Source organism: Carex rostrata, chromosome 9 (assembly GCF_964058835.1).
Source record: "Carex rostrata chromosome 9, lpCarRost1.2, whole genome shotgun sequence".
Classification (NCBI taxonomy): Eukaryota; Viridiplantae; Streptophyta; class Magnoliopsida; order Poales; family Cyperaceae; genus Carex; species Carex rostrata.
The window spans coordinates 924,146-947,933 of record NC_135926.1 but is presented as its reverse complement, the minus strand read 5'-3'; the positions used below and the strand labels follow the sequence as shown (position 1 = coordinate 947,933).

At 36.2% G+C, this 23,788-nt stretch overlaps 2 protein-coding genes and 1 pseudogene across 3 annotated transcripts; all 3 read left to right on the top strand.

Annotated features, from left to right (window-relative positions):
* The first annotated feature begins 1,605 nt into the window (after positions 1-1,605).
* Positions 1,606-7,368, top strand: LOC144559335 (uncharacterized). The gene is made up of 6 exons (XM_078308348.1): positions 1,606-1,756; positions 3,393-3,512; positions 4,124-4,444; positions 5,151-5,661; positions 6,261-6,519; positions 7,073-7,368. Exons 1-6 carry the CDS (start codon positions 1,606-1,608, stop codon positions 7,142-7,144), a joined length of 1,434 nt encoding a protein of 477 aa, XP_078164474.1. The 3' UTR covers positions 7,145-7,368.
* Positions 7,369-9,526: 2,158 nt separating this feature from the next.
* On the top strand, positions 9,527-10,639 carry LOC144559334 (F-box/kelch-repeat protein At1g57790-like). Its single transcript, XM_078308347.1, has one exon. It carries the CDS (start codon positions 9,527-9,529, stop codon positions 10,637-10,639), a length of 1,113 nt encoding a protein of 370 aa, XP_078164473.1.
* A 7,184-nt stretch (positions 10,640-17,823) lies between these two features.
* Positions 17,824-23,540, top strand: LOC144559333 (uncharacterized; annotated as a pseudogene). The gene is made up of 6 exons (XR_013513120.1): positions 17,824-17,974; positions 19,611-19,730; positions 20,342-20,699; positions 21,317-21,879; positions 22,479-22,737; positions 23,291-23,540. The product of XR_013513120.1 is annotated as an uncharacterized LOC144559333 (transcript).
* The last annotated feature ends 248 nt before the right edge of the window (positions 23,541-23,788 follow it).

Here is a 23,788-nt window from a genome sequence, read left to right as displayed (position 1 = left end):
TAAATACTTTGATGCTTCAAGTTAAATACTAACAGTTTTTTAAACGCTCATTAATGATTGAGCGGTCCCCCCATATTTAATGGTCCCCAGTTGTGCGGGTGTTCGCACAAAAGTATGCACAAAGTTTCAGTACAGCAAGCTGTACCTTTTAACCTTGATTACACTTTCGACTCAGATTGCAAGTGTACAATCATAATCGAGTAGTATTATCAGGTATCGATCCACAGGGACGGTTGAAACTTAACTGGACTTTACTTAAATTAAATAAACTCTAGAAGTTGCAAATCGCGTAGTATTAACCGTACAGGCCGTATGCCAGTGCTTTGTCTTGGAGACTTCGTGCCTCTGTTGTGGAACTTTCTGTGTGGTTGGGCAGATGCTGTACGGCCCGTAGGGTATGTCATACGGGCCGTATGAAAAGTAGTCAGATCCAGTTTTTCACCATTTTTCCTGCAAAATACCAAACAAAGCATAGCAGTACCAAATTTCATCGAAATATAAGTAAAAAGTCCACACTAATAGGCTTTAAAACACAGGTTTAAGCACAATTTAGGGCTGTAAATTAGACATAATATGGAGATATCAGCGGGGACGATTCAAAAAAAAAGGAAATTTTGTGCGAGGACAATTAATGGATTGATTTATTATTTCATAAATAGAGATCATTGCATAGGGTTTAATACCTGACAAATTCAAGGTAAATACTTTAATGCTTCAAGTTAAATACCCGCAGTTTTTTAAACGCTCATTAATGATTGAGCGGTCCCCCCATGTTTTTTTTGGCAGTATCTGCGGGGATAAATGCGGGGATAAACCTGCGGGGATTGTTATCACTGTCCTTTTTTTTTTTTTCTTTTGCTTTTTTCTAAATTCATGTTTTTTCTCTTGCCCCCACAAGTCTTAATCAAATTATAATTAATCAGGCCAAGTTAGATTCACATGTTGGATTTGAATAGAAGAAAAGCTTGTTTATGAAGCAATTCAATCAGTTGATATGGTAAGGAAGCTCTTTAATTAGTTAGAGCACAGTATTGTCTTGTGCAAATTACTCAAAAAAATGGTCAAATGTCAGTCACAAATATGAGTAACGCATGGTGTTATTTGAAAACATAGTAAACTGCTGGGAGTACTTTGCATAGAAAACCATCTGGTCCAACTGTGAGGTATGCCTTTTTACTTCCACAAGGGCATGAAATCTGGCCAAGTTCGTCCCACCTAAATTTTTGTGAATGTCCACATTTAATGCAGTAACATATGAATCCATATTGGCTGCCACTTAAATAAAATAAAAATAAAAAAAACGAAAAAGAGTATATGTTAATGATCTTCATTGCATATTATATTTCCTTTTTAAGATATTTTGGATTGTAAGCTGCAAATTCCAATTGAGGTTGAAAATATATAATTATGTAGGCAAGTAGCATAGGTTTCCATAAAAAAAATCTTACGAGTACAAATGGAAACCAAGGAAATTGGAACATAGTACTAGGACAGTTGAAACAAATAAGTTAATGGATGAATAATTCCTCACCTGATATCATCATCCTTCTCCTTGCCCAGTTGTAGCATTAATTACTCTAAAGACAGGTCCATGGTAGGAGTAATATGAGAAAACAGGAGATACGTGATACCGGCCCCAAAGCAGAAGTTGTAGCATTAATTACCTATAAGCATGCACAAACCAAATATTCTTATTCAAAAATGTCATTGGTCGAACATATGCCCCATGATGACGGCACGCGAATGGTCACACCATGTGAGTCACGTGTAATTAGGGCCATTAGATATTGATCCAATGATGAATCTTGAATAAACTAGAATTATGATCAAATGGTCACGCGAGGCACGTTTGAGCACGACGTGACTGACATTGCGTGACCAATCGCGTGCCGTGACCATCTCTTCACATTTTGGTCACGGTACGGCATGTGAAAAATTAATTTGGTCACGACACGACACGAGACTAAGATCACAGTGTATTAGTCACGGCATGGCACGACATATCACGTTTTTTCCACTCTAACCGTAGAGCTGCTATTGAGCCTAGTCATGAGCAAGTTTGGAAAATCTCGGACTCAATTTTTGAACTCCATAAGCCAAGTCATCTCGATTTGATCAACTAGTAAGCAACTCGAGTTAACTTGTAACTTGTGAGTTAACTCGTTAAAATTAATGATTTTGATTTTGATTTTGATACAAAATAACAATTCAAAATAAACAGTTTGTAAATTACCATGACAACTCAGATACATAATAAAAAAAAATATTAAATTATCAATCCACAAAAACAATCCACAATTTATAATATTGTCTAAAAAATATTAAACAAGTCTACAAATTATAAAATTATACTGAATTGAGTTACTCATGAGCGAGTTGGGAATGACTCGGATTGACTCATGAGTCAACCAAGTCAATATTCAATTCGAATAAGATCTAAGTCAAGTCAATTCCAACTCAAATTGAACAATGAATTGAATCCCAATTAATTATACAGTTATGAATCACGAACAGAACATTATGTGCAACACTACCGAAAGGGATCCGGATCCCATGTAGTAACTGAAAATTTGAGTTTGCCCTTGAATTCAAACAGTTCACCGGTACCTATGGAGACTTCGAGAAAAGCAGGGCTTAGCACGAGATTCGGGATGGAAAAGGGATTTCGGATCCCACTGACAGCCGGCCTTGGGACCGGGGTGATCTGATGCGGCGGCTCGCCACGTTCAAAGCCATGACTTGGTTCGCTAAACCTAAGGTTTTGTTTTTAGGTTATAAAAATCTTTTTGTGCATTTGCTCTTAATCTAAACACTAAAGTGCCACCAATATGTTCATTAAGCCCACATTTATTGCTCATTTAGTTGAAAAGAGTAATGAGGTCGGAGGGTTTATCACTTAATTAATTAATTGGGTGTATTTTTTGTAAGAAATTGGTGTAGGTGAGTGTATACTGTATAAAGAAATTTCTTGATTGTAATATCATTGGGAGCTTAATAATCGCTATCTTATGTTTGCACGTGCCAAAAGCCAAAAGGGCAATTTATTGGAGCAAATTTTACAATTGAACTGATGATCATAATGTGTCACATTTTTCTTCTTTTGAAGTGTGATTTAATATAATTTATATTACGGGGGATTCAATATATTGTAAATTATTCCATGGTTGCCTTGGGTCTGGATTCTCTTTAATTCCAGGAAATATATGTTTATCAGAAGCCAGAAGTTCATTTTTAATGCATGTCTTTAGTGGCCTTAACTGATTAGCACCTCAAATTGAAAACCATGAATTGGATGATATTTTACTTATGAGGCCAATTTGGGAAATTTGGAAACTGAAAATATTGAACCGTTGCACTGTTTTTTATGTTCCTTTAGGTAATACCGTAATAAGCCCAGTTAACTGTGCTAGCTAGGAGAGGTTGGGTCAATGTGGAGCTAGATACTATATCATGTGAAGCATGTGGGGCCCGCCTCATGTTCTCCACTGCTACTTCCTGGACATCACAACAAGGTATCTTTTCTTTCATTTTTTTTATTTATTTGATCTTCGTAAATACTTCTGAGCTTAGTTTTGACAAGGGCACAGCCAAACTTTAACCAACTCCTGAATTGAAGCCTCAATGCCAAATTAACTTTGTTGTGTTTCAATCCAGCCACAAATCATTGGCAAACAATTGTAGCATGAGTTTTGATTTCCTCAAGTATGACTATGGTTGTGGTCACCATTTACTGTTAAAAGTTTCAATTTTCAGTGCTGTCATCTTTCTAATTTGACCTATTAACTATTTAACTTCCATATAACTCTGATTGGAGCAACCTGGACTGAATTAAGTTCTAACTGTACAATTAGTATTAGTATTCTAATTTAGCCTTAAATTGCCTCTGGCGACAACATACTGTATCAAGACCTTAATGGCATCTGTACAGAGTAGTCATGTGTATTTATTGGCTTCAACATTGATATAACTTGGAAAATTCGAAAATAGCATTTTAGTATCTTGTTGCTTAAGCCACCATTGCTAAACGCAGCTGACAGCTCTTAGCTAGCCACAATTGAAAATAGATAAATAACTAATAGTGCAATTCAGTATCGATAATCCTGATGCTATTTTACCAATGCAGTGGATAAAGCGGCTGCTGTTTTCAGTTTGAAACTGGATAATGGCCACAAACTACTATGCCCATGGACAGACAACATATGTGAAGAGTCTTTGGCTCTCTTTCCTCCCACACCCCCTTCAGTTTTGATTCGCAACTACGAGGATTGCATCACCGACCTTCTCCAGCTCTCATCCCTTCCCAAGATCTCATCATCTGCCTTAGGTTACATGAAGAAACAAGAGCCTCGAATTGAGGAATTTTTGAAAGAGCAGTCTTCTCCGTCAGTCATGATAAAGGGAATTATTCAGATTACTGAAGGGGTACATAGAATAGAAAAGATCTAGAAGGTTTAGTTGATGATTCAGATGCTTACTGTGAGGTATGTCATCTTTGTACAAATTTGTATTATTTCTTCTTATTGTTTTTTTGTGGTAACAACCTTTGTAGGAAAACCTAACACTATGCTGAAACGCTAAATAATTTATTTACATCGGAATTTTGTACCACATAAGAAAAGACTTTGTACAAGTAATATGACTTCATAATTTAATCATCTCACCTGCATATAGTGATGTACGAATTAATCACTTCTCAAATGGCCTCGAGTGGTTTAGAAAATATCTCTAGTGTTGTCATCTACCAGTAGTTGACCAAAGTTGCTATGCCGTGCAGTAATCCCATGCATAAGTGGAAATAATACCCAGATCCAAAACTGATATCATTGATTGGATGCTGTGGTTGGTATATGTTACTATTCTACTGTGGTTATTGTTTTTGAGTAAAGGTTGGAGGTCAAGCCACCCAACTTTATAATACCATTGTTATTAGAACAAATGATTTTTCCCATCCGGATTTCGAACTCATGACCTCTCATATAGAGACCACGTGCCTTTGCCACTAGACCAAAGGATAGTTCTTACTGTGGTTATTGTTTGTTGCATTCTTTTTATTAAAATTATATTGGGTGAATATTGCTGCAATTTGTTTTATTTGTAGGCCCTGAAGTTGATAGCTTTGTGTGGGTGGGGGCTCCACCAGCTCCCTTAAGCCATTGATCGAGTCAAACCAACTTCTCACAAGGAAACCACAACCTTGTCAGAATCGATGGAACAAGGATCAACTATAGTTACATTTAATTCATCAACCAGCAATGATGATGGAGAATCAAAATACCATGATCCATCATCGTTTGTCTTTGAGTGCAATCTTTGTGGCGCCCGTGCTGCTCTCTGGCCCTTCATAACTGTGGAGAAGCCTCTGCGGCTTTTCAGTTTTGAAGAAAGTTCTTCAACCTGCAAACAAGGAGATGCTAGAAATAGTAGTGGTACTAGTAGCATTGCAGGAGGTTTTAGTGCAAGTATAGGAGGTGGTCCCCCAGCGACCAGGCAAAATTTTCGGCCAAGAGTTACTTTACCAGTCGTCAGCCGGCACCTGAAATCGGTTTTGCAAAATTATGGAGGGCTGAAGCGCAAAAGAAGCATGGATGAATCTTCAAGTGAAGGTGTAGGGGATGCAGCAGTAACAGATCAAGCGAACGCCAATGGCTCATCAGAAAACTTGTCAGCTGAGAGCCAATCATAACAAAGTTGTTGGTAAACAAATATTTTTACGATTTTCATTAGAAGAAACCACTGTTTGGGCTCTCTATCCCTTAGAAATCATTAACATTATCTGTGAACACTTGTTGAAAAAAATGCCAGATATTCATTTCATAAATAACAAATGTCATGGTTCTGCTTTGCTGGTGAGCCCTTGAAATAAATAAATGAGGTAAACAAGTAAATGATACAAAAGGAGAATGGGAAATACCCTCTGTAGGTATTTTCTTTTTCTTTTTTGGAAAACACGTATTATAAGGCTTATAAGCTTTCTGTGAAATGCTGGCACTTTGAAACCTCTGTCGTGTGCTTCCAATTTTGACCTGAATGAAGAAGGGGGGAAGTGCATGAAAGGAAAAGAAGTTGAGAAAAGAGAAAAATAATGTGCTGACAACCCAATTTTTGTGGTTGAAAATTTTTGAAGTTTGGTCTGTCTTTGATTTAACTGCCCCATTCAAGTATATTTCATTATTTGCACCTACCATCCTTTGGAGCAAGACTCCGTCAAAAAATAAAGCAAAAGAACAAAGAATAAAACAATATTAGTGTAAGAAGTAATAAAAACTAATGCATGTATCTCTTAATAATAATGTTTCTACTTTAGGAAAGCATGTATTGTTCGACAAATTGGATGAGTTTGATCCGATAAGGCAACACAGGACATTCTGTCCATGGATCTGTGGTGACAGTGAGAGCCAAACCTTACCTGGTTGGAAGGTGATGCTCTCAGCATTGCTGTCTCAAAAGGAAAGTCTTCCTAATGGAGAGGCTCCACAAGAGGAGAACCTGAACCAGGAGCAGTCTAGATTGCTTGATGAGGTATTTTTAATTATTTATTTATTTATTCAGTTTTCTTTTCATGTCTTAAATGGCCTTTAGAGTATCCATATGTAAAATATTAAAATCAAGATATTTGGCATCTCCTTTGTTCTGTTGCACAATTGACATTGCATAATATAAGGCAAATTCAGTTTTGATTAGGCCAAATCAGGTTTTTCATCATTATGAAAAATTTAATCCATTTGCATCGAATTTAGGATTTTGTTTAAACCTCTATTTGGCGAGTCTACCGTCTATGGACATGGTACTTGTATCTCACTGTTTGCTGGGTGATGAATTGCACAGTTGAGGGTAAATTGAGTAAAAGTGAGCAGGCTTTTGATCAAGTAGTGATCAAATGCGGAAAAATTGGTTAAATATAGGTTTACATAAAATCAAGGCTTAATTGCACAGTATGGCAGTTTCGAGATGTGAATATAATAAGAAGAAGAAAAATGTTTAGGTTGAGAAAAAGCTTAAATGGGAGAAAAACTATAATGGATTTGTTGAAGAACTCTTTTGGTTTTGACAAAGTACTTTTGACAATTGACAGGACGATCCAGTAGCTTCTGTGCGGAGGTTGTTTATGGTGTCCCCCTCCAAGAGATTAACGAGTACTCCATGATTAAAGAACACTAAATTGGCATGGAGCTATCACTTGGAGAGTTGTATGGCTTCTTACTTTTGTGCAAATAAGATCCATTTCTCGGAGTGTCGATTGTTGACCCCAAAAGTCTGAAATGGCTCTCTTTTAGAAATGCGCTTGTGTTTGTTGTCAGAAAACCAAAGAGCAAGAAAGAGAAAGAGAAAGAGAAAGAGAAAGAGAAAGAGAGAGAGAGAGAAGAAGACATTCAAATATTTTTTGTTATTATTTTTACAACGAAACATTTGTACTAGGAAGTACCTGTTGCTGGAGAGGTGATATGTTAAGCCTCAGGATTAAGAAATGAAGGGAATTTGTCGAGTTATTTATTAATTTATTTTATTATCTGGCAAGTTTTACTTGCATAGTGATAGGGTTTGGGCCTCATGTTATTTCTATAATAAAACCTGGGCCTATTCCAGCCCAAAATAAATAACGAATAAAGGCGCCTAGGCCTCATGTTATTATTATCCGACACCTCTTCGGTCAAAGCGAAGAATTCATTTGGACAGTTTCAAGATGATCTGAACCGTAAAATTTAAATCAAACGCTTTAGACCGAGCCTTGAACCGTCGATGACATGGATCTAGGGCTGCAAACGGATCGGATAGTGGTAAAACCATATCCGTATCCGTTTTTAATTTTCGGATACGGATACGGATCGGATATTAGACAGATACGGATCGGATATTAGACGGATACGGATCGGATAGCGGATATCCGTAGATATACACATGGATATTTTCATAATTTATGGTAAACTATATGGTATATATCTATTATTCGGATACGGATAATTAAAATTCAAAACTATATCCGTATCCGTATCCACACGGATATTCAGATATCGGATGTCCGTATCTAATTTTCGGATACGGATGCGGATACGGTCGGATAATATCCAACCCGTTTGCACCCCTACATGGATCTGAAATTGGTTCATCCGATTCTCTATTTCCGCACCTATTTAATTATAGGGATTCGCTTTAAGATTCGTGTCAGTTTAAATCGGATGTTGCAGATTACTTTACTAGATCTGAACTTCATCGGTGGCTGTAGGGATTCGCTTAAATAAATAGAAGAAAGATTTATGATTCGTGCCAGGTTTAAACACATGATGCAGATCTCATTCTATACGGTATACATACGGCAGATACCACACTGGATCTGAGCTCTTGGCGAAGGACGCGATTGTTTTTCTTTGAATCCACTTTCTCTGAGGTACCAGAATACTTCTGTTAGGATCTGGACGGTCTAATTTCGTGCATATTCTGATTGGACGGTTCAGATCCAAACAGAAATATTTTGATACCTTATGGCTTAGGTGATCCGAATTCTTCTTCTTACACGGTTACACGGTCAAGTCGAATCATATTTAATTAACTAAATTTATGTTTCTTTTTTTTTTTTCCCCTTTTTGTTTTTTTGGTTTTTTCTAAATCACACAGTCCAGACCTTAAAAATTTAGACATACAATGAAAGATCATTTACACCTCTATATATTTAGAGCACTGTCAAGTTCTATATTTAAATCGAAAAAAATAATTTATAATATATTTAGCGCATTTTCAAGTTCTGAAGAAAATTATTTATTTATAGAAAGAACATATATAATTTATTTGTACATTTTGTTAATTGATAATAATAAATAGCTCCCTCGTACTATATATATGGTCCATTGAAATATGCTAGCTCCCAATTGCTCATAGATTTTGTGCCCCCTTTTGGTTGGAAAAAACTCAGGTGCGTTAATCTGACCAATCATCTATCTGTTTCTGAAACCCCAATCTCATTACACGATTAATGCATCGATCTGCAGTAATGGTTTTCTTTGTTACGATTAATGTTTAGTGAAACTTTAGAAGAACAATTAATTAATGATCATGGCTTAATTGGGTCTTGTATATCTCTTTGTTTTTATACTAGGGTGTAAGGTTTGAGAATAAATTATTCAACAATCAACATTAAAATTAAAATTTGTACATATATTATCTCTCTGTGATATGAATTAACTGTGTACTAACTTTTTCAAAACTTCAAAAGATTAGATGTTATATTGATATTTTATTGTTGACTAAATAATTTCCAAATTATACCAAATTGGATAAATGGTCTATATAAATAATAAAAATTATCTATAATTTATATTTTGGATGAGAGATTTTGATATTTGTTATTAAAGTCTTTATTTGTTGGAAGCTGATATTTGTTATTAAAGTCGTTCAAGAAAGTTGTGACATGCATGTACTTTTTCTAAGATGTAATACAAAGACATTTCAAAATTCACTAAAAAACATATTTATATAAATTTCTATATGCATGATTTATCATTTATATTATTTGATCTATGAGATAAAGCTGCTTATGGAAGAAAGAAGCAACAAAACGGAAAGAAAGAAAGAAGCAGCAACTGGAGGAAGAGGAGATTGTGATCATGATGATGATGATGATGATGAACAACGGCCATGGTCAGATCTATTGCCTGACATTGTTTTACCCATAGTAAAGCAGATTTCTTTTCTAGACCGTCGGAATGCTAAGTTTGCTTTTTCTGAATGGGGTCCGACTATCAATTCAGTCCCTAACGGGCCATTCCTGTTGTCGTATGTGGCTCCTCTTAAGATGAGGATTCTTGATCCAATTGATAAAATTAGATATGTTCTCATGCCCGACGGATTGCCACGTGGACTAATTATCTGCTCGATAAAACATGGCTGGCTACTACTGTGTGACATATTTTGGAAATCATTTTTCTTCTACAACCCTTTCTCTCAGGTCGTGATTGAACTCCCATCTAATGAACAATGTCTTATTGGGAGCTACTGCTTCTCAACACTACCAACATCTTCCCGATGCATTGTTTTGGTGGAAGAATTCAAGGCATACCATATTAGATTCATCTTTTGTAGTCAAGGTGACTCGAAATGGAAGGAGTTATACTTTCCAATAGAAGATTATATTTTCAGTCCGGAAGATGGGAATGCAGTATTTTACCAAGGAAAGGCCTACCGGATGGCAAGAGACGGGAAGCTTGGTGTATTTGACCCAATTACAGAATCATGGTTTGTTCATGACAATCCAAATGCAGGGGTCTCTGAACCTCTGGATGGGATCAATTATCTCGTGGAATCAGACAACAATCTCTTTCGGGTATGGACTGAGCAGCATCCTCAAATATCTGTCATTGTAATATCTGTCCGTGTGTACAAACTAGACCAATCTGGACACATGTGGAAGGAAACCAGGAGCTTAGGTGGCCGGTGCTTTTTTGTTTCGTTCAATCCTCTTTCCGTCGAGATTGCAGAAGAATTTAGAGGAGAACATGATATGATATATTTTTTTGGTGAAACGACAGAAGTTGGGAGTTTTTTCTGTTATGACGTACGCTATGCATGTATGAATTTTCCTGAAGGCGCACCCATTCAAGACACTTTTTATCAGAAAAATTCTTGTTGGATAGTGCCTAAATGGGATTGATATGATATATTTTGTTGGTAAAACGACAGAAGTTGGGAGTTTTTTCTGTTATGACGTACGCTATGCATGTATGAATTTCCCTGAAGGCACACCCATTCAAGACACTTTATCAGAAGAATTCTTGTTGGATAGCGCCTAAATGGGATTGTTCTTCACCAGGGGAGAAACATTACTTGATTCTAATTTTCTGAATGAAAACCTTTTTGATTGCTTTTTTTTTTTTTATTATTGATAAAAGTTTGTTGAATGTGTGGATTTTATATATATGAGAACTCATTGCATGTATTAAGACTTCTCGACTCTTTCTTTGAGAAACTTTGGTCTACATTTTTATTACTAGTTTTGTTGTAGAGAGCAATAGGTTTGTGGAGGCAAATTGCATTTTCTAAATTAGTAGGTTCTAAAAGCTCTGTATTGCGATTTTAAAAGCGTAACATATGAACACCATCACAGACAAATAAAACTCAAAAACACCACCTATAAAACAGAGAACAAAAAATCAAAACACGTCTCATTTCACAGTTCCCACCTCTCCCATCCGAACCTTCAGAAAGAGAGCTCAAGAAAGCTCAAGAAGAGAGCTCCAGCTAGCAAGAGACCTCCACCAAGAAAAGATCTCAATCATGGCCTCCTGGGAGCAAATCACATTCGACCAGTTTGAACAAATCATGATGAGCCTCGATGTCTTTAGTAGAGAAAATTGCGCGGCAGTAAATAAAGAATGGAAAGAAGTTATATCTGTTTTGAAAACCGTAAATGCAAACATGCAATACACTCCCGACCATGTACCCCCTTCACTATTTGGAGCCATGGAGCTAACCTCACTCAATACTCAGTTTGGAGTATACAATGTCTACGGCGAGTGTAGTTACCATGGGCAAGTACCAGGCCTCAAGGGCCAAAACAGATGGTTCGGTGCCGGTGAGGGCTGGCTCTTATCATCTCAGTTAGTGAGTTCTGGAGGTGACGGGTATGCACTGGTAAACCCCATCACGAAGGAGCATTTTCTCCTTACGAGACAATATACCATACCCGGAGAACCCCCACAGAAATGCCACTTCACGAAAGTAGTGCTCTGTCGATCGCCAGAACATGAGGATGGGTTCTTGCTGGTTGGTATTCCATTACTTCAAGAAAGAAAGGTCGGTTACCTGAAAAAGACCGATACCGCCTGGAGCATGTTAGAGGAATTCCGAGTTGATACCACAGACAAGTTTGAGGATGCAGTCTTCAATGAAGGTAAATTGTACCTGTTGACATCCAAAGGAAACTTGTATTGTTTAAGCCTCGGTCATGACTCAACATTTGCAGAACCAGTTCTCCTTATTTCAGCCAATATGCCAAGGTCCAACCAACACTGGAACGAAAAGTTCTTGGCTGTTATTGAGGGCCAGTTGCTATCAATTACTCGTCTCAACAAGATACGCGGGTACAATAATGAGCCACATCTCATTTTCATCCATGCATGTTCGATAGATGGGCCCTTTCAATGGAAAGAGGTTTCACAAATAGGAAATTTCGCAGTTTTCTTATCTATAAGCAATAATGCCGTAGTGGTTCCAGTGAGACATCAATCTTGCGTGCAGGCAAATTCTTTATACTTCGCAGAGCCAACTCCATTCCGAAAAAGCTCTCATAGAAACCCATCCAACATGGGAGTGTATGATATCCAAAGTAAACTGTACCGGCAAGTACCATACAATCCAAGGCTCCATTTCCCAGTATGGCTGAGGCCATCGCAGGCTCAGTAAGCACTTTCTATTTAATTGAAAAATAAATTTTCTTCTCCTAATTTGAATCAACTTATAGACCGTACCTCTAGCCCATCCAATGTTGCATTTCATAGATGTCCATCCTTTATAATAAATCATCCGTTAACTAATTTGCAGAGCTGAAGGAGGCGGAGGAGCCGGAGGAGCCGGAGGAGCCGGAGGAGGCGGAGGAGCCGGAGGAAGCGGAGGAGCCGGAGGAGCCGGACGAGCCGAGCATTAAGGCTGAAAGATCAATATTAATCCAAAATTAGATAGCATTTTATTTTTTTTGTTGTCCTCTGGAATAATAAGGTACCAACAAGGATAAGACTCTTTTAGGGTTTTTTTTTCTTTTATTTCTTTTTCTTATTCATTGTGCAAATCTGAGTTATATAACTCTTTTATACACTCCTGCGCATACATCTATTTGTAGAGATATGGGCCCATACCTACCAGGATAATTTAGGGCATTACAAAGGAAATTAAAATAGCTACAAGGAAATCAAATGGAGTAAAAATATAAAAAAATGGAGCAGAAGTTTTCTTTACCGGACGTCTCGATGCCCTTGTAACATCTTAGTGCTCCAATATCTGAAAGGAGAGCAGTTTGGACATAAGATAAAAACCATAAATGAACCTAATTGGATAAAAAATACTTCAGATCTGACTATAGGCCTTCAAACAGAAGTTGGAAGAACAAATGTTCCTAAAAAATCGAAATCCAAAGTATTTTTTTACTATGTATATCTCTCACTACACCATGGATCAGAAATGCAACTCGACTAAATTAGACTGAACAACACATAATGGCTGAAATATACCTATCTTACAGATGAATTTAATTTTGGTAGAAAGTGCGCTTTCTAATGAGAATATTACCTAGGGCTTTCTTTCCCCTCCTACCTTGAAATTCAATTTAAGCATGGAAGAGTAAAATAAAGATTTGACCTAGATAGATGGAACGAAGATGAAGTGAAATTACCTCTCAACTGCATTTTATGAGAGTAGATCAAATAAAATTAAGCTACTGCAGCTTAAGCTTTGTTTATAAATCGAACAGCATACTTATCATTGCTGTTGTTAAAAATACTGAAGAAATTGAGACTCGATCTCAGTCATCCATCATTGATCGAGTGGCTTAGATTAAATCAAGCACACAAAGCAAGAATGGCTCAAGCCGGGCAGCACTCATCCGAGGCTACCTCAAAGCTGCCAATACCGTGCTTCATGGCGGAAATTACTTGTCGAGGGTAAGGTCAGCCAGAGTTCAACGCAGGAGAAAAAGTTTAGAGAAGCAACCTCAACCTCATGGTTCTCACAAAGAAACAATAAACCGATAACCCAATAACCCAATAAACCATCTTAGTACCAGTAAGAAATGGTCTGCACAAATAAAAAATAAATAAAAAAAAAAGCTGTCAGAAACAAGCAAAGACTGAGCATCTGTTCATACCAGAAAAGTTTGATCTGTTCCATCAGGTCTATACCGAAAAAAAAATAGAATCAGCAGAGACCAAGACGTACCAGCATACCAAAAAATACCAGGAAAATTTCAGAAAAAACCCATAATACCAGAAAACCAGTACATACAAAAACCATAAACCAAGAAAAATCTGTTCCTATCAGATTTATACCATAAAACCAGAAAAAACTCCCATCACATACGTTCCACATCTATCAACTAAAAACAAATCCATTAGGAAATAAGGAAAAAAAAACCAACATCGAAATCTGACCTGGCGGTCCAAAGAGGACGAGATTTTTCAAAACCTTGCGAGTCTCCAAAACCCTCATCCTCTCACAACCTCTTCTCTCTCTCTCGCATGTAGTCATCGCAATCCAACAGGAGGAGACTGGCCATATCGCCATGGGCGGTCCACAAGCTAGAAGCGAGGGACACTAGATCCAGGCGTTTGCGGTAAGAAACCAGAACCCTAGTTTCTCTCACGGCTAAAACCCTAGCTCCTCTTCCGACAAGTGTTGAATCCTCATCTAAGGCCGAAGAGGGGCAAGGCAGTGGAAAGATGAGAGACGAGAGGAGAGGGGGAGGCGATCGATTTGAAGAGAAGCACAAGGGAGAAAGAAGGAGAAATTGAGGAGGAGAAGAGAAATGGCGCTGCGGGACAAAATTGAAAGCAGCGCATTTAGGGAGAAAGTGAATTCGAAAGTATCCTCCTAGGTACTGGAAAAGATTCTCCTCACTTTACGGTTTCAGATTAATTTCCAGCCACTTTAAGATTCGGAGTAGCCTAGGGGGCAGTATTATTAGGCTTTCAGATGCGTGCCAAGTTAAAAATAACGGTTCAGATCAACTAATTGTAAAAGATTCCCTATTTGGGTAATTTGGAGGGGAAATTGATACCTCCATTTATTGGGAAGTTTATGAAAAAAGTATGTCTAACAGGTCAGAACAACCCGGTTCAAGAAAAAGGATAGAGTGAGGCAACTTATCCAGTCACCAATTGTGCAGTTGGCTGAACAAGATCTCCAAAAAAAACATGCGACATCATTTTAAATTCAATAAGTTCCTTTATATGAAAAATTTATAATTGATGATGGTGCTACAAATTATATTCTTATGAACAAAATTTTATCCGATAACCTAGACATAAATCAAAATTATCAATGTTTTGTTAGTAGAAACTGAAGCACCAATCAATCGTATCCGAAATTTTTATTAATATCAAAACAAATATATATATATATGAAATTTTAGAAACTATCTAGCCTTTTGCGTTATTTCGAAATTGATTCAAACCGCAATTTTTTTTTGCCGTTTTAGACTGAATTACCGCAAAAAAAATTTGTGGTTTTGAAATTCCAAGCCGCAATTTTTTTTGCTGCTTCAAGACAAAAAAGGCAATTTTGGTTTTGCGGTTTCAACTTTTTTTTTGCATTTTTCAACTTTTTTTAATTAAATAGAAATATTTATAATTTATTTTTATTTTGTATTGAAATATTAGAAAAATTTTATATATTTCTTTAAAAATAGATGAAATATTATATAATTTGATTTATTAGAAAAATTGTTACAAATAACTCGGATCAATATTTTTCATGCCAGATTTATTGCGGCTATAAGAAAAATTAATATATTTCTTTATGATTGGAATAAAATAAAAATGCTTGTTAAATATTTATAATATTCCAATACAAAAAATAAATAAATTATATATATTTCTATTTAAATAAAAAAAAAGTTGAAAAATTCAAAAAAAATGTTGAAACCGAAAAAAAATTGCGTCTTGGGTAGATTTCGGAAAAAACAGAAAAATCTGGATAGTTTCTGAAATTTCATTTTTTTGGATATTAATAAAATTTTTGGAATGATATAGAAGATTGTCAATTATATATAAAAATATTAAAAATATTTTCTATATAGAACCCTTTACAATCATCATCTCTATTTATTTCATTTCGCAAAATTAGCACAATTAAGAAATTAATGGTATGCGAGTATGTAATCTTTTTTTTTTAAATAACATAAATGATATTTTGTATATAAATCGTTTTGTGTACAAATTTAATTTCAATTAAAAAAACTAACGCTAGAAGTAAATTAAACTAGCTTTAATTTCAGTATGACATGAGAAAAAATTTCTGACACGCAACGACACAATTAGCATTAAAAAAATCACAGTTGCATTATTCTTGGAATGAGAATAGTAATCAAATACAGTGTGATGGAATCTATACAATGCTTAGAGAAAATTTGCACACAAAAAAGAGGGCAAAATGTTGCCACTAGTAAGGCATGGATCAGTGTGCTAACCGAAGGAGTGTTGACCTTCGCCCTTCTGGCAATCTATAATTTTGATTAGGTGTTACTGTCCATAGCATATTAAAATGTATATATCTACATATTCTTATCAAAAAGAATATTCCTAACTAATTTTTTTTTGTTTTGACTTGAAAGAAAAAAAAGTGTGGCAAATTAAATTAACAAGATTGCAATTCCAGCAGGTCTAGACTGGACACGATCTTCCAGGTACGACAGCATTAGCATACTAACCAGTAATTTGATAACAAGGTTTGATAATTATGCTAATAAAATCCAGCTAACTACATTCATCCTTAATACACACAATACCCCAAGAAAAACACAAAAGAAGATAATATATGAGATTCCGCCATGATACATTAATTAATTACAGTCTGGTACTGATCCAACAATACCAAGCTCAGGCAGTCCATGTGTGACATCAAGAGAATTATATTTTCCTAAAATAAGATATAAATAATTGGAGAAATGAGATTAAACTGAAATGACCTCATCAACTTTGATGTATCCAGGTAGCAACTGGAGGTCGCATTCGTCAATCATCAAGTTAAGAAGTTTATTCAAATCATCATTTTTACAGTTAGTGTATGCCCATCCCCACTCCCTTGCTAGCTCCAACACTTCACCTACTTTTTTTGCGCTGTGAAGGGGACCCGTCCATGAGGGACCTAATATATACCACTACATGTATAAGATATCAACGAGAATAATAAAAATAAAAAAAAATAAAAAACTATTTGTAATATAATAACTAGAGTTTGCAGAAAATTACACTATATATTTATTTTCTGCTTTTGCAAATACACAATTTTTCTCACATTAGCAAGTAACACCTTTTTGTGTTTATAGTTGCAACTAATTAAGGCCAACTGTTAGTAGGGTAAAGAAAAGATATGTTCTATAAAAAAGAAAGAAAAAAAAGAAAAAAAGTCTTGCCCCCACAAGTCTTAATCAAATTATAATTAATCAGGCCAAGTTAGATTCACATGTTGGATTTGAATAGAAGAAAAGCTTGTTTATGAAGCAATTCAATCAGTTGATATGGTAAGGAAGCTCTTTAATTAGTTAGAGCACAGTATTGTCTTGTGCAAATTACTCAAAAAAATGGTCAAATGTCAGTCACAAATATGAGTAACGCATGGTGTTATTTGAAAACATAGTAAACTGCTGGGAGTACTTTGCATAGAAAACCATCTGGTCCAACTGTGAGGTATGCCTTTTTACTTCCACAAGGGCATGAAATCTGGCCAAGTTCGTCCCACCTAAATTTTTGTGAATGTCCACATTTAATGCAGTAACATATGAATCCATATTGGCTGCCACTTAAATAAAATAAAAATAAAAAAAACGAAAAAGAGTATATGTTAATGATCTTCATTGCATATTATATTTCCTTTTTAAGATATTTTGGATTGTAAGCTGCAAATTCCAATTGAGGTTGAAAATATATAATTATGTAGGCAAGTAGCATAGGTTTCCATAAAAAAAATCTTACGAGTACAAATGGAAACCAAGGAAATTGGAACATAGTACTAGGACAGTTGAAACAAATAAGTTAATGGATGAATAATTCCTCACCTGATATCATCATCCTTCTCCTTGCCCAGTTGTAGCATTAATTACTCTAAAGACAGGTCCATGGTAGGAGTAATATGAGAAAACAGGAGATACGTGATACCGGCCCCAAAGCAGAAGTTGTAGCATTAATTACCTATAAGCATGCACAAACCAAATATTCTTATTCAAAAATGTCATTGGTCGAACATATGCCCCATGATGACGGCACGCGAATGGTCACACCATGTGAGTCACGTGTAATTAGGGCCATTAGATATTGATCCAATGATGAATCTTGAATAAACTAGAATTATGATCAAATGGTCACGCGAGGCACGTTTGAGCACGACGTGACTGACATTGCGTGACCAATCGCGTGCCGTGACCATCTCTTCACATTTTGGTCACGGTACGGCATGTGAAAAATTAATTTGGTCACGACACGACACGAGACTAAGATCACAGTGTATTAGTCACGGCATGGCACGACATATCACGTTTTTTCCACTCTAACCGTAGAGCTGCTATTGAGCCTAGTCATGAGCAAGTTTGGAAAATCTCGGACTCAATTTTTGAACTCCATAAGCCAAGTCATCTCGATTTGATCAACTAGTAAGCAACTCGAGTTAACTTGTAACTTGTGAGTTAACTCGTTAAAATTAATGATTTTGATTTTGATTTTGATACAAAATAACAATTCAAAATAAACAGTTTGTAAATTACCATGACAACTCAGATACATAATAAAAAAAAATATTAAATTATCAATCCACAAAAACAATCCACAATTTATAATATTGTCTAAAAAATATTAAACAAGTCTACAAATTATAAAATTATACTGAATTGAGTTACTCATGAGCGAGTTGGGAATGACTCGGATTGACTCATGAGTCAACCAAGTCAATATTCAATTCGAATAAGATCTAAGTCAAGTCAATTCCAACTCAAATTGAACAATGAATTGAATCCCAATTAATTATACAGTTATGAATCACGAACAGAACATTATGTGCAACACTACCGAAAGGGATCCGGATCCCATGTAGTAACTGAAAATTTGAGTTTGCCCTTGAATTCAAACAGTTCACCGGTACCTATGGAGACTTCGAGAAAAGCAGGGCTTAGCACGAGATTCGGGATGGAAAAGGGATTTCGGATCCCACTGACAGCCGGCCTTGGGACCGGGGTGATCTGATGCGGCGGCTCGCCACGTTCAAAGCCATGACTTGGTTCGCTAAACCTAAGGTTTTGTTTTTAGGTTATAAAAATCTTTTTGTGCATTTGCTCTTAATCTAAACACTAAAGTGCCACCAATATGTTCATTAAGCCCACATTTATTGCTCATTTAGTTGAAAAGAGTAATGAGGTCGGAGGGTTTATCACTTAATTAATTAATTGGGTGTATTTTTTGTAAGAAATTGGTGTAGGTGAGTGTATACTGTATAAAGAAATTTCTTGATTGTAATATCATTGGGAGCTTAATAATCGCTATCTTATGTTTGCACGTGCCAAAAGCCAAAAGGGCAATTTATTGGAGCAAATTTTACAATTGAACTGATGATCATAATGTGTCACATTTTTCTTCTTTTGAAGTGTGATTTAATATAATTTATATTACGGGGGATTCAATATATTGTAAATTATTCCATGGTTGCCTTGGGTCTGGATTCTCTTTAATTCCAGGAAATATATGTTTATCAGAAGCCAGAAGTTCATTTTTAATGCATGTCTTTAGTGGCCTTAACTGATTAGCACCTCAAATTGAAAACCATGAATTGGATGATATTTTACTTATGAGGCCAATTTGGGAAATTTGGAAACTGAAAATATTGAACCGTTGCACTGTTTTTTATGTTCCTTTAGGTAATACCGTAATAAGCCCAGTTAACTGTGCTAGCTAGGAGAGGTTGGGTCAATGTGGAGCTAGATACTATATCATGTGAAGCATGTGGGGCCCGCCTCATGTTCTCCACTGCTACTTCCTGGACATCACAACAAGGTATCTTTTCTTTCATTTTTTTTATTTATTTGATCTTCGTAAATACTTCTGAGCTTAGTTTTGACAAGGGCACAGCCAAACTTTAACCAACTCCTGAATTGAAGCCTCAATGCCAAATTAACTTTGTTGTGTTTCAATCCAGCCACAAATCATTGGCAAACAATTGTAGCATGAGTTTTGATTTCCTCAAGTATGACTATGGTTGTGGTCACCATTTACTGTTAAAAGTTTCAATTTTCAGTGCTGTCATCTTTCTAATTTGACCTATTAACTATTTAACTTCCATATAACTCTGATTGGAGCAACCTGGACTGAATTAAGTTCTAACTGTACAATTAGTATTAGTATTCTAATTTAGCCTTAAATTGCCTCTGGCGACAACATACTGTATCAAGACCTTAATGGCATCTGTACAGAGTAGTCATGTGTATTTATTGGCTTCAACATTGATATAACTTGGAAAATTCGAAAATAGCATTTTAGTATCTTGTTGCTTAAGCCACCATTGCTAAACGCAGCTGACAGCTCTTAGCTAGCCACAATTGAAAATAGATAAATAACTAATAGTGCAATTCAGTATCGATAATCCTGATGCTATTTTACCAATGCAGTGGATAAAGCGGCTGCTGTTTTCAGTTTGAAACTGGATAATGGCCACAAACTACTATGCCCATGGACAGACAACATATGTGAAGAGTCTTTGGCTCTCTTTCCTCCCACACCCCCTTCAGTTTTGATTCGCAACTACGAGGATTGCATCACCGACCTTCTCCAGCTCTCATCCCTTCCCAAGATCTCATCATCTGCCTTAGGTTACATGAAGAAACAAGAGCCTCGAATTGAGGAATTTTTGAAAGAGCAGTCTTCTCCGTCAGTCATGATAAAGGGAATTATTCAGATTACTGAAGGGGTACATAGAATAGAAAAGATCTAGAAGGTTTAGTTGATGATTCAGATGCTTACTGTGAGGTATGTCATCTTTGTACAAATTTGTATTATTTCTTCTTATTGTTTTTTTGTGGTAACAACCTTTGTAGGAAAACCTAACACTATGCTGAAACGCTAAATAATTTATTTACATCGGAATTTTGTACCACATAAGAAAAGACTTTGTACAAGTAATATGACTTCATAATTTAATCATCTCACCTGCATATAGTGATGTACGAATTAATCACTTCTCAAATGGCCTCGAGTGGTTTAGAAAATATCTCTAGTGTTGTCATCTACCAGTAGTTGACCAAAGTTGCTATGCCGTGCAGTAATCCCATGCATAAGTGGAAATAATACCCAGATCCAAAACTGATATCATTGATTGGATGCTGTGGTTGGTATATGTTACTATTCTACTGTGGTTATTGTTTTTGAGTAAAGGTTGGAGGTCAAGCCACCCAACTTTATAATACCATTGTTATTAGAACAAATGATTTTTCCCATCCGGATTTCGAACTCATGACCTCTCATATAGAGACCACGTGCCTTTGCCACTAGACCAAAGGATAGTTCTTACTGTGGTTATTGTTTGTTGCATTCTTTTTATTAAAATTATATTGGGTGAATATTGCTGCAATTTGTTTTATTTGTAGGCCCTGAAGTTGATAGCTTTGTGTGGGTGGGGGCTCCACCAGCTCCCTTAAGCCATTGATCGAGTCAAACCAACTTCTCACAAGGAAACCACAACCTTGTCAGAATCGATGGAACAAGGATCAACTATAGTTACATTTAATTCATCAACCAGCAATGATGATGGAGAATCAAAATACCATGATCCATCATCGTTTGTCTTTGAGTGCAATCTTTGTGGCGCCCGTGCTGCTCTCTGGCCCTTCATAACTGTGGAGAAGCCTCTGCGGCTTTTCAGTTTTGAAGAAAGTTCTTCAACCTGCAAACAAGGAGATGCTAGAAATAGTAGTGGTACTAGTAGCATTGCAGGAGGTTTTAGTGCAAGTATAGGAGGTGGTCCCCCAGCGACCAGGCAAAATTTTCGGCCAAGAGTTACTTTACCAGTCGTCAGCCGGCACCTGAAATCGGTTTTGCAAAATTATGGAGGGCTGAAGCGCAAAAGAAGCATGGATGAATCTTCAAGTGAAGGTGTAGGGGATGCAGCAGTAACAGATCAAGCGAACGCCAATGGCTCATCAGAAAACTTGTCAGCTGAGAGCCAATCATAACAAAGTTGTTGGTAAACAAATATTTTTACGATTTTCATTAGAAGAAACCACTGTTTGGGCTCTCTATCCCTTAGAAATCATTAACATTATCTGTGAACACTTGTTGAAAAAAATGCCAGATATTCATTTCATAAATAACAAATGTCATGGTTCTGCTTTGCTGGTGAGCCCTTGAAATAAATAAATGAGGTAAACAAGTAAATGATACAAAAGGAGAATGGGAAATACCCTCTGTAGGTATTTTCTTTTTCTTTTTTGGAAAACACGTATTATAAGGCTTATAAGCTTTCTGTGAAATGCTGGCACTTTGAAACCTCTGTCGTGTGCTTCCAATTTTGACCTGAATGAAGAAGGGGGGAAGTGCATGAAAGGAAAAGAAGTTGAGAAAAGAGAAAAATAATGTGCTGACAACCCAATTTTTGTGGTTGAAAATTTTTGAAGTTTGGTCTGTCTTTGATTTAACTGCCCCATTCAAGTATATTTCATTATTTGCACCTACCATCCTTTGGAGCAAGACTCCGTCAAAAAATAAAGCAAAAGAACAAAGAATAAAACAATATTAGTGTAAGAAGTAATAAAAACTAATGCATGTATCTCTTAATAATAATGTTTCTACTTTAGGAAAGCATGTATTGTTCGACAAATTGGATGAGTTTGATCCGATAAGGCAACACAGGACATTCTGTCCATGGATCTGTGGTGACAGTGAGAGCCAAACCTTACCTGGTTGGAAGGTGATGCTCTCAGCATTGCTGTCTCAAAAGGAAAGTCTTCCTAATGGAGAGGCTCCACAAGAGGAGAACCTGAACCAGGAGCAGTCTAGATTGCTTGATGAGGTATTTTTAATTATTTATTTATTTATTCAGTTTTCTTTTCATGTCTTAAATGGCCTTTAGAGTATCCATATGTAAAATATTAAAATCAAGATATTTGGCATCTCCTTTGTTCTGTTGCACAATTGACATTGCATAATATAAGGCAAATTCAGTTTTGATTAGGCCAAATCAGGTTTTTCATCATTATGAAAAATTTAATCCATTTGCATCGAATTTAGGATTTTGTTTAAACCTCTATTTGGCGAGTCTACCGTCTATGGACATGGTACTTGTATCTCACTGTTTGCTGGGTGATGAATTGCACAGTTGAGGGTAAATTGAGTAAAAGTGAGCAGGCTTTTGATCAAGTAGTGATCAAATGCGGAAAAATTGGTTAAATATAGGTTTACATAAAATCAAGGCTTAATTGCACAGTATGGCAGTTTCGAGATGTGAATATAATAAGAAGAAGAAAAATGTTTAGGTTGAGAAAAAGCTTAAATGGGAGAAAAACTATAATGGATTTGTTGAAGAACTCTTTTGGTTTTGACAAAGTACTTTTGACAATTGACAGGACGATCCAGTAGCTTCTGTGCGGAGGTTGTTTATGGTGTCCCCCTCCAAGAGATTAACGAGTACTCCATGATTAAAGAACACTAAATTGGCATGGAGCTATCACTTGGAGAGTTGTATGGCTTCTTACTTTTGTGCAAATAAGATCCATTTCTCGGAGTGTCGATTGTTGACCCCAAAAGTCTGAAATGGCTCTCTTTTAGAAATGCGCTTGTGTTTGTTGTCAGAAAACCAAAGAGCAAGAAAGAGAAAGAGAAAGAGAAAGAGAAAGAGAAAGAGAGAGAGAGAGAAGAAGACATTCAAATATTTTTTGTTATTATTTTTACAACGAAACATTTGTACTAGGAAGTACCTGTTGCTGGAGAGGTGATATGTTAAGCCTCAGGATTAAGAAATGAAGGGAATTTGTCGAGTTATTTATTAATTTATTTTATTATCTGGCAAGTTTTACTTGCATAGTGATAGGGTTTGGGCCTCATGTTATTTCTATAATAAAACC

What these genes read in the sequence shown, in the direction of transcription:
- LOC144559335 (XM_078308348.1), top strand. Translation starts at nt 1,606, where the DNA reads ATGAGAAAACAGGAGATACGTGATACCGGCCCCAAAGCAGAAGTTGTA. An exon ending in ACATAGAATAGAAAAGATCT is followed by an intron (nt 4,445 to 5,150) that starts AGAAGGTTTAGT and finishes AGCTCCCTTAAG; the next exon opens with CCATTGATCGAGTCAAACCA. An exon ending in AATGGCTCATCAGAAAACTT is followed by an intron (nt 5,662 to 6,260) that starts GTCAGCTGAGAG and finishes TAAGAAGTAATA; the next exon opens with AAAACTAATGCATGTATCTC.
- LOC144559334 (XM_078308347.1), top strand. Translation starts at nt 9,527, where the DNA reads ATGGAAGAAAGAAGCAACAAAACGGAAAGAAAGAAAGAAGCAGCAACT.